The following is a 16,258-nucleotide window of genomic DNA, read 5'->3' as shown; positions in this document are numbered from 1 at the left end:
GAGACTGTACAGAGATATAAAAAAGCAGAACTATGCTTTTAACCATCGGTACCCCCAGGTTTGACACTGAGCCAGGCTTCTAGAGCTAAAACCAGCAAGGGAGCTGAGCACCTCAGCTGGAAAGGGGTTTTGTATCGTACAGGAATGTTACTGTATGAAACCACTAAAGTCACAGACAGTGAGGTTAGAAAGGCCTCTGGATATTGTCTAGTCTCTGCTTAAAGCAGGGTCGGCTAGGGCAGGCTGCTCCAGGCTCTGCTGGGTTCTGAATATCACCAAGGATGGAGACTACACAGCCTCCCTGGGCAGCCTGTTGCAGCATCTGATGACTCTCACTGTAAGAAACTTCTTGTGATGTTTAAACAGAATTTCCTGTATGCCAACCTGTGCCCATTGCCTGTGGGCCTTTTGCTGGGCATCAAGCAAGGAGTCAGATTGCATCTACTTTGCACCCTCCCATGAGGTGTTTATATGCACTGATGAGATCCCCCTCCAGGCTGAACAGTTCTAGCTCTCTCAGCCTATTTCTCAGAGGAGAATTGCTTCAGTCCTATAATTGTCTTCATGGCCCTTCACTGAACTCTCTCTAGCGTTTCCATGTCTCTCTCATACCAGAAAGTGTACACCAAACCCAGCACTCCAGGTGTGGCTTCAACAAAGCTGAGCAGAGAGGAAGGTTCACCTCTTATGACCTGCTGGCCTAGCTCTTCCTTTACACGGCCCCATATGACATCAGCACCTTCCTTGCTGCAAGGGCACATCTCTGGCTTGTGTTCAGCTTGATGTCTGCCAGGACTCCCAAGGTCTTCTACACAGAGCTGCCTGCCAGCCTGCTGCCCCTAAGCACATCCTGGTGCCTGGAGGGGGGTTCCTCCCCAGGTGCAGGACTTTGCACATCTCTTTGTCAAACTTCAAGAGGTTCCTGTCAGCCCATTTCTCCAGCCTGCCCAGGTCCCTCTGGATGGCAGCACAACCCTCAGGCACATCAACCACTCATCCCAGGAAAAATCAGTGGTGTTTCTTTTCTCTGAAAAAGTTTAAGCTTTGATATATGTAACGATGACTTTTTCATCCCTTTTATTTTCCTTGAACTGACTTCAATGTCAGCTGAGTTAAATAAGAATTTTAGATGTGCAAAAGAATAGAAACCCCAGCCCTTTACTGTTTTGCCAATCCTCTAACTGATCCACATAGCATGGCAATTCTTAGAGGAATACCTTTAGAAGAGCTCTGTTTACTTACACTCTTTCAACATATGATTGAACAGAAAAATGGATGATAATTTTCCCTGCAGAAAGAAGTTATACTATAAAGCTAGATTCTTTTGTAAGAGAAGCGATCGTGGGCTTCCTCAGAGTGCTGCATTGGTATATTTTTCAGTTTAGTGCAGCAAGCAAGCTCCCTCCTTAATATAAATGGAATAATAAAATGTTTGAGCTATTTCAGTCTTGCAGTTCTTTGGGGGAAACAATTATCAGAATGTGGTACCATATTACATTCATCTAGAAATTTTCTGTCACTGACATTTCCAGGCTCATTTTCCTTACGACATTACTTACAGCAAATTAGTAGTTATCAATTTGATCTTGATTTTAATCTTTCACCAAATTAGATTTCCAGCGATGTGACGCATCTACCGCTCGTTAGATGTGAATATTTCAGCACATGAGCATAAAAGCACCCACGTGTTAAGCCTTGTTTATAGTGGCCAGCATTCCTCATCCTTTTATTCAGAAAAAAAATCTAAAGGTTAAATACAGATTTTGTCCTCTCACGCATTTACATGCAAAGTAGCGCTGGAAATTGCCTTTGCTACTAGCAACAAAACCTTCCTGCCAACATGTAAAGGAATTCACCTTGATAAATGCTGTGAAATATTTAAAGCTCCTTGCAGCACAGATGGGCTGAAAAAGTTGAAGAAAACAGCAGAGTGGGATTTCCTTGTTTCTTTTCTCTCGAAAGCTAAATAACCCGAGATAAAAGCTACTGAGACCCACCTAAAATGTTTAATATTTATAAGTTAGCAATGTATGCAGAGCCTGAGTTGCCTTCATTTTCTGGTTTGTTCCACATGTTTGTAGAGAAGTATCAAACAAATACACTTAATTTATGCGCATTGAGCCTGTTAGGATTTCCATGGGAGTTTAAGAACGCAGTGGAAACGAGCTTATTTTTTCCTGAATTGAAAGTAAATTCATTAAAATCTTAATTATTAATATTCTTTCATACTGCATAATTTTTATAATCTCTTTGCTGGCCAACTCACTTGCATACAAAGGGCCAGAGAAGGAGTTTGTTCATCTTTCTGAATTTCTGTCAACAGATGGGCTGGTTGACTGTATGGATCCCGACTGCTGTTTACAGAGCTCTTGCCAGAATCAGCCTTACTGTCGCGGGCTACCTGATCCCCAAGACATTATCAGCCAAAGCCAACAGTCACCATCTCAGCAAGCTGCCAAAGCATTTTATGACCGTATCAGTTTTCTCATTGGAGCAGACAGCACTCATGTCATACCTGGGGAAAGTCCTTTCAATAAGAGGTGAGCGTGACTCGTCCTTTACTCGTGCATACTGAAGCAGTTGAAGAGCATGTGAGATGCGCAGTAGAAGATCCATTGTGATCTTTGTCTTCATGCATTGGACTCTCAGCAAAAGCTTTCTTTCCTACTTATCAGGTTACTTGTGCTTATCTCATTACCTGCAAAATTCAGATTGTTGGTGCCACTGGGTTACATACTGTACATCGTACCTGTGTGCTAACCAGGCACTTCATTAATGATTTAATAGATCTTTGTTTAACCAGTTGATTTGGGTTAGCACAGTTGGAAGTGTATCAAAGCAATGAAAACACTTCAGAAGGAAAAGCAAAGCTGCACTTTTTAAACTGAGCTCACTAAATAATATAAATTATGAATTAATGTAATGGAACTGTTAAGTGCACGACAGCATAATTGCATAAACTATTTGACTGGTGCTCTGCAAAGCAGTAATGACCTGAAAATAAACCAGTAACAGGAAGCAGGTGTCTCAGATCTCACTGAGTCAAAGAAGATGATTTACACTAGAACTACTGTGTTTGCAGTAATTTAACAGCATTAATGTGTTTGGGCACAGCAGATGATTAAAAGTTGTTGCACAAATGTTCCTTATTGCTCTTTTAAATTTTATACTTTGTAGTCCCTGCAGTTTTACAGATTGCTTTGATAATTGAAAAGTACACTTTTCAAGAATCTGCCAGAGTTATGACTTGCAGAATGTTTAGAGTTGATAAATTCTTACAATTCTTCAGTGAATTACAAGGTTTAGTGGCTCAGTACGGACAAAATGAACCAAAGCAACCTCAGCCAAATGAAAACAAAATTATTATACGTAGGTGTTGAGGTTTGTGTTTATCCAATGTAAATTATGGGAATTTGTGGAAGGGTTGGAGGTTCAGGAATGATTTTGCTAACAGGAGTTGATGCCATGTGGAGATGTTTGTGTGTGTTTGCTGTACTAGCTATTATTCATTCAAAAGAGGATTATAAAAGCCAAATTTGTATCTGATCCTGCATCTTTTTTTACAGCCTTGCATCTGTCATACGGGGCCAAGTATTAACTGCTGACGGAACTCCACTCATTGGAGTCAACGTTTCCTTTTTACACTACCCAGATTATGGATACACAATCACTCGCCAGGATGGCATGTAAGTTCACTTTGAAGTACTTCTAAGACACAAAGACAGCAAATATGTTCATGAAAGAGCTCCTTGTAAGAATAAACTAATAACTAAATAATAGAAACAAATAAATGTGAAAAAAAAAAGTGGTTGAGCAACACTGTACTTTGTACATTCTTCAAGTAATGTTAAATATGCCCATTATATATGTTGGGAGTAGAAGGACTTGTTTAATTTAAAAACAGGATCCCAGATTCTCCATTCTTAGTGCAGTATTATGTAATGTAATGTAATTGATTTCTCTATTGCTACTAGTAGAGCTATTCTATCTTCAGAGCAGTACGATAGGATCAAGAATCAGTCAATAAAATGGATGCTGTGGATGGCTTTGGGAATTTGCTTGATAGCTACCCCTGTTTTTTTCTAGGTTTGATTTGGTCGCGAATGGTGGTGCCTCTCTGACCCTGGTGTTCGAGCGATCCCCATTCCTGACACAGTATCACACAGTATGGATTCCCTGGAATGTCTTCTATGTAATGGACACCCTGGTCATGAAAAAGGAAGAGAATGACATTCCTAGCTGTGATCTGAGTGGATTTGTAAGGCCAAACCCTATCATCGTGTCATCACCTTTATCTACCTTCTTCAGAATTTCTCCTGAGGATAGTCCTGTCATTCCAGAGACACAGGTAAACTGCTCTACAAACAAATAGCGTATTTGCTCTGGGTAGAATTAAGCAATTATAATGGAAAGAGTACAAATTCTTAAAAAAATTCAAAAAAAATCACTAAGAAACTGCAACTGCAATCATAATTATTGACTGTAGTTGTGTTAATGTGCACACCACGGAAACAAAATGGAAGTTGTTTTTCCACTGCGTCACAAAGACCCATGTATTTCACTTTATCCATTTAGTTTTAATAAAGAGCATGATATTTCTGTGTTTATATACTAAAATAATTCTGTGTCTGTAACAGTAAAGGAAGGCTTTCAAGGACATGAGCATGGGTGCTTAATGTATATCCTTAGGAGTTGTAATGCTCAAATGCTCTCAACTGAAAAAACTGTGATTGAAGCATGGTTTTTTCTTCTTCCAACATAGGCTGTGTTAAATTCCTCCATCTCAGATACCTGGTCACTAATGTGGTCTTCTGGCAATCTGAAAGCAGAGTTGCATTTCAGGAAAGGAGTATTTATCTCATTGGTTTCTGATGAAAGCTCTGCTCTCCCTCTCTCTTCCTCTTTCTCCCACCCTCACAATGTCATAATTACATAGGGCACTCTTTTTTCCATTCTCTAAGAAGTGTATTTGCATCTTCAAGGGAAACACAGAAAATGTATTGAAATGTTTTCATTTAAAGCTTTCAAGGAACGAGCAAAATCATCTTAAAAAATCATGGGAAGGAGCAAGTTTAAGGTAAAGATGTGGGAAAATTACAACTAAACGCTCTTCCAAACCTCAACCACGCTAGAAAATCGTTGCTTTTATCCTATCTTTTCTGTGCTTTTGGAGGCTGCACATCAATTGAAAGTAAGGATTTGTAAAACACAATCCACTGAAAAGCAGCTCTTATTTACTTGTTTTGGCAACAGATAATAGATTCGGTTCCTGAAGTGATAGCAAAAGGCTTAGATGGTGTATAAATCAAGAAAAAGTAATAATAGGAAAATATGAGCAAACACCTGTTTTCTCGGAGTACTTGTAATGCTTAGATTAAATGTCTTTTTGTGAGCAGTGGGACTAACGAAGTCTGGATTCCAACTGATTCCCACCTGCTGCTGTTGTCTGCCACGTCCAGTCCTTCCCCTGCTGACTGCATTGAGCCTTTGTCTCATGGGAGTACCGCTTTGGATTCTACATCCCTGCCCAAATCCTTTTTTTTTTTTAAGCCCGAAAAGAACAGAGTCATTTTAGAGATCTTGCTTATTTCAAAGGGTGGGAAATCTGACACACAGGACTAGTAGCCCAGGCTGATTTCCTTACAAAAAAGGGTCATGTTCTCACCGGACTAAGTGCTAATGCTAATTTCTGATGTGGAGAAAAATGTACCGGTGGTCATGGATGCCAAAATTTGTTTTGTGCTCTGTAAAAAATCAAGGAGTATTTTCTTCAGTGTACTCTGTCCTTTGTACAGGGTGATCCCCTACTTCAGCAGGTGGGAGCTGCATGGCCATGCCTGCAGCGTACTCCTGTGGAGTCAGATTCGTCTCAGAAATGCATCTTGCACGACAGTCTGTCTCCCCCCAAAAATTCACCAATCTGATAAAAGACAAGCAGCTTCAGATTCCATCCAAAGCTGTCTGCTCAGCTCTGGAGGAACTGCTGTAAATCTTTTCATTTTAAAGGCGGTGATGCTAGCTTAAAGCACAAAAGTCTGGATGAAAGCACAGAGAAACAAAGCATTCCCCATGTTCTTGCAGTCGACATCAGTCACCCTATTGATGCGGTGTGACAGCACTCACTGTCACGTACAGGAGAAAATGATGTGCTGCTGTAATCATCATCATCCCTTGAAGTGCTTCATCATCCCTAGGAGATGATGTTTCCAAAAGAGCGTACTTAGTGGCTTACGAATCCCAAAATGATCTGAGAGGGAATTAAAGTCTGTACTGAAGAAGCAGCACAAAGGAGAATGGAATAAGAGGGCAAGCAAGGGGAAAGAAAGAATAAAGCAGGTGGAGGGGTGATCACAGGCCCAGCAGACCGTTATTCAAGAGGGATGATAATAAATACGTGTGGATGAAATTTTGAACTACTTAGGCACAAGTTTTTATCTACTCTTAATCACCAGCTAGCACACACAGCCCAGACATAACTAGCTGGGATTAACCAGTGTTAAGCTACGTACAGGCAGGAGGTCAGGCTAAGGTGGAGCTGCTTATGGATATTGCATACTATTGTTGCTGTTATTTCCTAATATAACAAACATATTGCGGTGTGATCTGGCACAAACCCAGATGTGAGTTACAATGAACAATTCCAAAACAGATTTTTTGTGGCTTTCATACTCCTACACTTCCATTATACACTTTGCCAGGCTCTAAGATGTCTTCAACAGGATCTGGGCAGCTCGCTTCTATTGCCCCAGGTATGGAGGTGAATGAAGACCTACAAGTTTCCCTTCAAACATTTGTGTGTCCTTTTTTTCTAGCAAATTTTCTGATTTTCTCCTTCATATTCTGGTGTGCCTCTTGGTTTATGCTTTCACTGACACATTTTAAGGCCTCTACTTTAAGAACTGTAATTCTGCAATTCTTTAGTCTTGAGCTTTGTGCAGTAGCGATAATTGTCAGTTACTGCCATCTTTACCCCTTTCAAACCAAGATGACGTTTCAATTCAGTACAGTAGTTCAACTCCTTCCATGTCAGCAAAGCACCTTGCTTTAACATTAGGACTAAAGTTTGCACTCGTTAGTGAAATTTGTTCTCAAATCATTGTTGAAATGGCTCATTTTGACAAAAATAGATGGCATGCGGCAGGCATTTCCTCCCTAATTGAATGTAAATTCCTCATTAGACTTCTTAATAGTACGAGAGCATATCTCCTGAATCACATCAAATGGTAGAGCAGAAAAGCATTGCAGAGCCAGGCAGAGTGAGTCCTTGTGGCTGGAGGAGACGACGAGCCCTGCACCATTTTTGTGCCTCAGTCACCCACTTGAAATTTGGGGCCAGCAAGCCTTTGTGAAAATTGAGGCGACTCTCATCTTAGTTCTGTAGCTGAAGTATTTCACAGCTGTCCTGCCAAGAAGCTTGATCATCGATAAGTAAAATGTCAGCCGTTAGAATGTGGCAGGAGGGCTATAACTCAGCCCCTGTGGCGTATCAGCCTTTTCCGGAGGCAGTGTGGTACTCTGTCGGGAGAACACAAAGTACAGACATATTGGTTGTGCTGGCGATTCCTGATGTGACTTTTATACCCGGTGACTTTCCTGATTGCTTTACAATTGATGTGTTGTCATGGCTCCCATAGGATGCTCTCTGCTGTGCCTGATGATTTAACGTTTCAGATGAACATTAAACTGTTTAATTCTCTTTGTAATGCTAGATTCTGGGAGAGAGATTGAGATGTATAACCTTACCTCTAGATTTCTAAAGTTTGCAAGAAAATAAGTTACTACAGGGAATATTTTATGGAAAGAAGGAAGTTATAAGTCAGATTTCCAGCAGATGTTTGAGGCTTCTGCAGAAACTAATAATAGGAGTTCTTTCTTTTTTTTTCTTTTTTTGTTTTAAACCTCACTGAGAACTGCATGTGTCCTACTTTCTAATTTGATAGTAATCCAAATACACAGTGGAATTCCTTGGAAATTGAAACTTCAAGGTGTCCTTGTTATTGCCTGTTATCTCAGGCTAGAGTATTGGAAGACCACCTAAGTGTTTTAACACTGCTCTGCCGCAGTCAAGGCTGTAAAAGAAACAGTGGTCTTAACAGGAGACCAGCGAAGTCCGTGAAATTGTGCCCTATTACAAGTGTATTATTTCTTTTTCTCCTCTTGCTTACAGAGAACTCCATCTGTTAGACCAGTTTTAATGCACAGTAGATGAGAGTCCGGCTGATGTCCTGAGGTGGAATCTGTCTCAAGTTCACTGGTGTTTTGTGTTGTTCCTTCAGTCTTAGGAAGGGGATATGTTCACAGCTTCCTTTCTCTAGAGAGCTTTTCTTTCTGCGGAATAGATTTGCTTCTCCTCTGCCTTAGACACTGTGTGTATATTGGACTTAAGGAGAGCAGACTAGATTTACAAAAGGAAATTATGCTGCTCGTCTCCTTCCAAGTGATGGTATTGCTTGTCATATCTCTCAGTGATGCCAGGTTGTTGGTGGGGAAAACAGAGACATTCAAAGACTCAGAATTATTCTGAATTTAATTTGTCCAGTCTCTTCCCATGCCTCCTTTATTTCCCACTGCTCTGTTATAGCCTTACTGGAGATAAAGAGCCATATGCCTACATTTATCAGATTTAAGTGTTCATTTCAGACAATGAGCCAAAATACTATTTCTGATCTGCTGCTGTTGTTACTGCTATGAAAGAGGCAGATACAATTAATAGCATATAAATCTTTACATACCAGTAGCAGTGCTAACGTAGTTAGTGGTGGAGCATCTGGTGCCCTCTTAGAGAACATAAAACCACATTTTTTTACTCTGTTCAACACAGTCAGTTGTTTAAAAGCAGTGCCTAGGGGTTCTCTAGCATAGAGAACAATGGTGAAAACCTGAGCTAACGTAGCACTACTGCTTTTGATCCCACAAAAGTCTCAAGCTCAATGTCAGGGATATGTGTGCACTCCTGAAGGCTGCTTTCTGCTGGTACTGATTAGTGTTTGGTCTTCAGACTTCAGGACTAGGAGACAGGAAGGTAAAACAGAACTTCCTCAGGAAGTGCTCCTTCAACACCACCAAGGCTCTGGCTTGTGCTGTCTTGTGGTTCCGCATCCTTTGCCTCCAGTTACATTTATAACAATGTCTAGATGCTTCTTTATCCTTATTTCCAATAAGCAAGGCCTCTTGCTGCTGTTAGCTGAATTACTCACTCTCATTGCTTAGGGACATGATTCCCTAATAGAGTTTTCTGTCCTGATGGAGGGATAGGACACTATTGGCTGTCCTCATCCACGTTACGCAGAAACCCCCGACATCCATCCATCACCCACTGAAGCTCCTCAGCTCAGAGGAAGAGAGGATGTAGAGGGGGGATAGGAACCTTTTAAAAATAAAATTGAATCATTGCACCTCTCTGAAATGAGAAAGTGGTGAGCTGATGTCTGAGTAGTGAATATTGATCAGGAAATATGGAAAAGCTTTCCCTGAGGCATCCTACTTATCTCTCCGAAATAAATGGAAGAATGCTCAGGTTTAAAGTATTTACAATCCACAGATAATGCAAATAATAAACCACCGAAAAGCCCTTCCAGTGTTACACGTGAACTACAGGAGCAACTAGACACCATAACCCAAACCTGAAGCCCTGCACTGTTTCGAGGCTCCTCTGCCTTCATTAGAAGATGGGCCGCAGCACTTGGGTGAAAGGTGCTTTTCTGCCTCTTTTGGAATAGCGTTTGGGAATGTTCTCCCTCTTTTTCAGACCTCCCCCTTAAAATAAAGGAGGCATCTCTGAAATCCTTCAACAGAACGTATCAGCTGAGCAGCTTCAGTACAATAGAGATAGGGCTGTGCTTTTCAGAAGGAAATAAATGGTAAAATACCACTCATTATTGATTTTTATTTAATACCTTAACTGAAGGCCAGATGTAGATGATAATTCATAATGGACTGTCGTGTAGCATCGTGTCAGGCATCTTTTTGTATTATCTGCATTGTGCCATTTAATTTCCAAATCATTCAAATAGTGCCTTTTTTTTTTCTTATCAACACACAGGTACTTCATGAAGAAACTACAATACCAGGAACCGATTTGAAGTTATCATACCTAAGCTCCAGGGCTGCAGGATATAAATCTGTTCTGAAGATCACTATGACCCAATCCGTGATACCATTTAACTTAATGAAGGTTCATCTTATGGTGGCGGTGGTGGGAAGGCTTTTCCAGAAATGGTTCCCTGCATCTCCAAATCTGGCTTACACTTTTATTTGGGATAAAACCGACGCGTACAACCAGAGAGTCTATGGATTATCTGAAGCTGTTGGTATGTGTGCTAATAGGAGGGGTTTTTGTTTGTGGGTTTTTTTTCATTGTTTCTGTTGTACTGGAAATAGAGAGGTGTATTTCCCCATACACAGTAGCATTCTGACGTAGTTCACAAAATGGATTTCCTTTATACCTGTTCTCATCTACTTCCCTTAATAACTAAAATTACTTTAATAAGAGAGGATTACTTTTTAAAGTATTTTGGAATCCCGTTCAGTATTTTCAGTATGTCTCTATCAAAGCCATAGGGATTCTTGGGTAGCCTGGGAGAGCAGCAGAATGAACATGGTTCAGGGAGTTCCGTTCCCTAAAGTAGTCACTTGAGCAAGTTTCTATGTTTAATGATGAAACGTACTGTTATTTTCAGTGTCTGTGGGCTATGAATATGAGTCTTGCTTGGATCTGACTCTCTGGGAGAAGAGGACTGCCATTTTGCAGGGATATGAACTGGATGCCTCTAACATGGGTGGCTGGACGCTGGATAAGCATCACGTATTGGATGTTCAGAATGGTAAGGAGTTAAGCTTCTTTGTGCCAATTTCAATGCTTTCCTACCTTGCAAGTTAGGCATCTCGTTCCCTTCATTAAAAAAAAAAAAAAAAAAAAAAAAAAGATGGGGGGTATTATGGGATGTTTTGCATCTGATAAATGCTGTGAGTTTTACAGTGCATGTCATGTTTATTACTTCTGCAAATACTTATGCATTAATAATAGCATCTAACAGCAACAGTGTCATTTTACGTTGGATATGTTCACTAACAAAAAAAAAAAAGAGTTGAGATTGTTATTAAAAATTTAGTGATGCTGAGGAAATGCTGTTTCTCAAGTGACTGTAGGTTTCAGCATTGCTGTTGGCATTTATCGACTGTATGGTAGCAGTATCTTGAACAACATTGCCACTTTCATTTCTCACCAGGAGTGAAAATAAAATGGCAATAGAAGGCATTCCTGCCAAACTAAGAGCTCTTCACTACCAGGGCAAAGTCCCTCATTTATACCAGAGGTTTTTCCCTACTGTTTGTGATATCCCCAGCCGCAGTGTGGCTGCTGGTGGGAGCTGTTAGCACACAGGTACTGTCTGTTCTGGAGGATGAGCAGTTGTTTCCACTGTCTTCCCATGTAAATTCTTTCATGAGGTACATCCTCTCTGGAGTGCTGTGGTCAGCCCAATGCCCCTTGTTTTGTGAGATGCACTAAGCATCACCTAAAGCATTGCTAATGGCTCATAAGGCAGGTGAGGGAAACAAGTACAGGGAAGGGTGTCATTGTAGTGTCATACCTAATTTAAAAACGAGGTGAGGAAAAGTGCAAATTCCTGAAAGGTGATCCACCTGAAAATGTAAGGAGCTACTATTATATATATACATGTGACTGATTCTGTTCACAAGTCTAAACAATGCCAGCTTTATGTATATATGACAAGTAATGACTTATCAAAAGGGAGGTGTGTTTAATCGAGTAAATGAAGTGGAGAGTTGCGTTGACAAGACGGGTGAGCTGGAGAAATTTATTCAGAAGGGAGTGCAGGCACTGTTTGCACGGACATCCCCAGCTCCTGCAGTAAATAGTCTAATGTGCATCTCTTAGTCTGTGATAATAGAGGAGAAATGTGAAGGACCCATTTTTCAAGGTAATGACAGAATAAATCAGGTGGAATAGTGCACTGTGCTGACTTGTAGAATTCCTCTGATGAAAATTATAGAACTCAGCTATTTCAGGCAAAATTATGGTTCCAGGATTGTCATAAATGATGTAATCATAGGAGAGCGGATTTCGTATACTACTAATGCATTCTGGCTTTGACTATTCATGAAAAATACATTCTCCTTCTTTGAGTTAGATTACTTATTTAGATTACTTGTCATTAAGTTTCCATAAACCATTTTCATTCTTCCCAATTTTATCATGTTTATTGCTCTTACGTGTATAATCTCCCAAATTTTATAACATTATCAAGTAGTGAAGCCACCTAAAGCATTTAAAGAAACAAAGTGTGTTTTCTGCAGATCTGTCAGTACAAAGAGTTCAGTTTTGGGCTGAGGACTGAAAGAGGAATCCATCTTCAATTTCCTCAATGCATCTCAAAATGGAATACATTCCCCAGCCCCAGACTGCCTTTGGAACTGTACAGACAACCAATACATTGGGCGTCACTGCAAAGTACAAGTTGACATGTGGCTTACATGGGTCGTACCACAGACAGACGCATTGTGACTTATGAGCACTACTATAATAGATGACCATTGGTAGACTGCACCGTGATGGATTCATTGACATCTTCAATACTGAGGGTTCCGGCAACATTTTAATATGCTATAAAATGAAACGTTTTTTATTCCAAGACTGAAGATTTAACATAACACGTGCATTTTTCTTCTCAATTTCCTATGGAGGCATAAGGAAGAAAAATACTGCTGAAACATCACTTTGTCTTTACAAAATTACTGTTCCTTTCATGCCTCAAAGCAGAATTAAGTTTAAGAGGCAGGTTGGCCTGGCACCACATTTTTTCTGTTGTTTTTTGACATTTTTAATAACTGCCTGTAGCTGCAGACATGGTACTGAGGCAGACATTGTTGCCAGAGGTACATTTTCATTGTGAGCTGAGTTAGGAGCTTTTTATAGTTTAAGATTCAACTTTTTTGAAGTACTTCTTTAATTACTATTTACAGTTTGCAGCAGTAATCCAATTCAGATGACATTTGACATCACATTTATGGTGAGCTGTAGTAGCAAATACTTCTGATTTTCTTCTTTATAATTCACACATGGGCGAAATTTCAGTAATTTCGTGAGAATTCCAAAATGGAAACATTTAAAATAGTTTTTGCTACTTTCAACAGTCAGGATAATTTAATGCTTTCTGTGTGTTTTTATGTATTTGTGTCTTAATTACAACTATAAATGCCTTAATAAAAAGTTTTCTTGTAGTGGGAAAAAATGTGGTGCTAACCAAGTAAAAATGCTTTAAAATGACTTAAACCAAGAAAAGGGAGTATTCAGAATGTCTGTGTGTCACTTCATGTAGATACATTCAAATTTTTAATAAACCACTTTCGATTTTGTGTTTGTGTTACCTGCCAGGAATCCTCTACAAAGGAAATGGTGAAAATCAGTTTATATCTCAGCAACCCCCCATTGTCAGCAGCATTATGGGCAATGGAAGAAGACGCAGCATCTCCTGCCCTAGTTGTAATGGTCAAGCTGATGGTAATAAATTACTGGCTCCAGTTGCCTTAGCTTGTGGGATTGATGGCAGTCTTTACGTGGGGGATTTCAACTATGTTCGACGGATATTTCCATCTGGAAATGTAACTAGTGTTCTCGAGCTAAGGTAAGTTTTTTTCACATCTTAGACCTTTAGAATTGTGAATTACTGCTGCAAGTAGTATGTATGTAACACATTTCTGGCACTGTGTAAGTCAAGAGTTTCTAAATGCCTATGGAAACAACAGGAAGTCAATTAAAAAGATTTCAGTACATTTGAAATAGTATTTAAAACTGAAATTTAAAATAAAATAAGTAAATACCGTGGTAAAATATCTGAACTCTATGCATCCAAACAGTGAGAATTTAATCTACTCAGAGTAATTATTCTGTGGATTTGAAGAGTTAACCTACATAGTCGGGGTGAGCGGACCTCTTCACTAATGACAGATTTAAATGTTGCCTTCTTTTCCTCTTTTAACATCCTTTCTGAGTATTTTTCTAATACTGTTTTTCTGTTCTTTTTTACTTGCTCCCACCAAGAAATAAAGATTTTAGACATAGGTAAGCATTTCTTAAAGAAGATTTATCTTTTTCTAACTGTTCCTTTTTCTTTTTTAACAAATGAATGCTTATAATGGACTAGTCATTTCTAAGATGTATTATTAGAAAGGAGGAGTATTTTTCAAAAATAATGAGTTCATATGTTTTAGTTATGTCAGCCGTCAGGCGGTATCGTCCTCTCGGATACGAGCTCCTATTTTCTCATCACTCTCTGTCCTCAGTCAGGCTTCTCTCTGTGCTGTATGTGCCCTCCTTTCCCTTGCGCTCTTATCTTCTCGCTCCCGTTCCTTGCTGGCACTTCTACTGCTCCTACCAAAGCTCATTCATTAATCAGATCCCCCAAACCTGATGAGAAGGGCATATAACTGCTAGAATTACACAAGCATGAAGTCAGTTCATTTCATTGACCCTCCAATGCTGAGACTTTTAAGGCTCACATTTTGAAAGACTTTTTCTTTAAATTTGAACTTTTCTTAGTAGTGAAAGCTGAAGTTGTCACCTAGTAGGAGAATTCCAGGAGTTCGGGTGTTGAAGTACACCAGGATTTACAAGATTTGTAGTAGACAGAAGGTGAATTGGAAGGTTTGTAGTACAGCATCCCTCCGTTGCAGCGTAGGTGTGGTAGTGGCAAGAACAGATACACGAGGGTGGATGCTTAGAAGTGCTTTGTCACAGCAGCTGTGATGGAAAAGTGGGCAAAACCAAAGTCATGCTGGAATCTTGTTGGATATGTGAAGCCATGCATGACTTTGTAAAGGAACTGATACGTACCAGGCTCAGCAGCCCTGTAGGGCCTCTCCTTTTTTGCTGACAGCCCTTTTCCTTCCTTGCTTTTAAACAAAGAGCACCATACTTCAGTTATCCTCTAGCCCAAGTGATTTTTTTAAATTCTCTTTGCTTTAGACGTTCATGAAGAAGGGGTTTATGTTTAAGAAATTGTCTCAAACAGATGAGGCAAAAATTTCCATGACTAAGTAAGGCATTTGCACTGGTGCTAATGATGAGAACTGGGAGGTGATGCATAGTCTGGCTGGTTTGAAGTTATTTGCCAGGTGTGACTTGGAGGCAGTTTCTTCATTATTAAGTCTAATTTGCATTTGATACTCTACTTTTAAAAGAAATACATCCCTCATGAGATCACAGGCTGCGATTGCAGCTGGATCAGACACCGTCTTGACAAATGAACAGAATACGAAGTAATATACAAAATGGGAATCTGGCACGGTGGGGATCGGTCTCTGCTCCCAGGTAACATTGACAGGATGTGAGGGAATGGTCACCATCCCTGGAGGTGTTCAAGAAACATGGACATCTGGCACTAAGGGACATGGTTAGTGAGCAGTATTGGTGGTAGGTGAACAGTTGGGCTGGAGATCTTAGAGGACTCTTCCAACCTCAATGATTCTGTGGTTCAGTGATTCTAAATGCTATCTGGGAGCTGCTGCTACTCACCTGTAGGCACCATGGTACACATAGCCTGCAATGTCTCTCCCACCTCATGGCGCCCATGCTCTAAGTTAGGGAGACAGTGCAGGTTAGATTATCCTTCAGTGTATTGGTGACCTCATGCTTTTTCAGTCTGAAAGCTGGGCTGCTGTCTTTATACACACTGCTGCCTGTGTGTGATTAATGCTATAAGCATTCACAGAAGAGGTAATTTGCAGAAGGACTTTGAAGACAGGAAGGTCACTTGCAGGCTGTGGCACTGTCCCAGAGAGTCCTTAGGGAGATGGAAGAAAGTTCAGTAGGGCCTGAAAACAGCTTTGAGATTAGAAGGCACACAATGAAAAGGGAGGGTATGGATCAGGGACAGTGTTTTTATGAGGCGATGCATGGAGAGTAATGCAGGTGATCTGAGGATTTGAAAGAACAACAGAAGCAAGGTAAGGCAATGGGAAGTAGATCATTATGCCAAGTAAACAGTAGGTAGCACTTAAAAGCTTTTTTTTTTTTTTTTTTTTTTTTTTTTTGTAAAATCTAGATTTTATATTAAGAAAAGCAACAACAGGGCTGGGAAAATACGAAAAGTCTGATTGTGAAAGGGACTCCACGTGGGCATGTAGCTGCTTAGTGGTCAGAGCCCCTTGCACTGACAAAATGGTGCTGAGTCGAGACATTACTGACTGCGTTTTATTTCTTGGTTTTGATATTGCTGGTAGAAGGCTGAGCATTAAT

At 40.2% G+C, this 16,258-nt stretch overlaps 1 protein-coding gene across 34 annotated transcripts in view; it reads left to right on the top strand.

The window, feature by feature from the left end:
* TENM3 (teneurin transmembrane protein 3) overlaps positions 1-16,258 on the top strand; it is a 770,347-nt gene that overhangs the window by 715,395 nt on the left and 38,694 nt on the right. For 31 of the 34 annotated variants that reach the window (XM_085545060.1, XM_085545048.1, XM_085545077.1 and 28 more), the window contains 7 exons: positions 2,324-2,540; positions 3,567-3,686; positions 4,087-4,348; positions 10,043-10,310; positions 10,680-10,823; positions 13,397-13,646; positions 14,063-14,083. In XM_085545060.1, the coding sequence (XP_085401186.1) occupies positions 2,324-2,540; positions 3,567-3,686; positions 4,087-4,348; positions 10,043-10,310; positions 10,680-10,823; positions 13,397-13,646; positions 14,063-14,083 (1,282 nt within the window). The remainder of the gene's footprint in view (positions 1-2,323; positions 2,541-3,566; positions 3,687-4,086; positions 4,349-10,042; positions 10,311-10,679; positions 10,824-13,396; positions 13,647-14,062; positions 14,084-16,258) is intronic. The other 3 variants (XM_085545070.1, XM_085545057.1, XM_032444361.2) reach the window with 1 other exon arrangement.

This window comes from Coturnix japonica, chromosome 4 (genome assembly GCF_054131305.1).
Source record: "Coturnix japonica strain WE chromosome 4, WE-NBRP24, whole genome shotgun sequence".
Lineage (NCBI taxonomy): Eukaryota > Metazoa > Chordata > Aves > Galliformes > Phasianidae > Coturnix > Coturnix japonica.
This window is presented reverse-complemented; position numbering and strand designations above follow the sequence as displayed.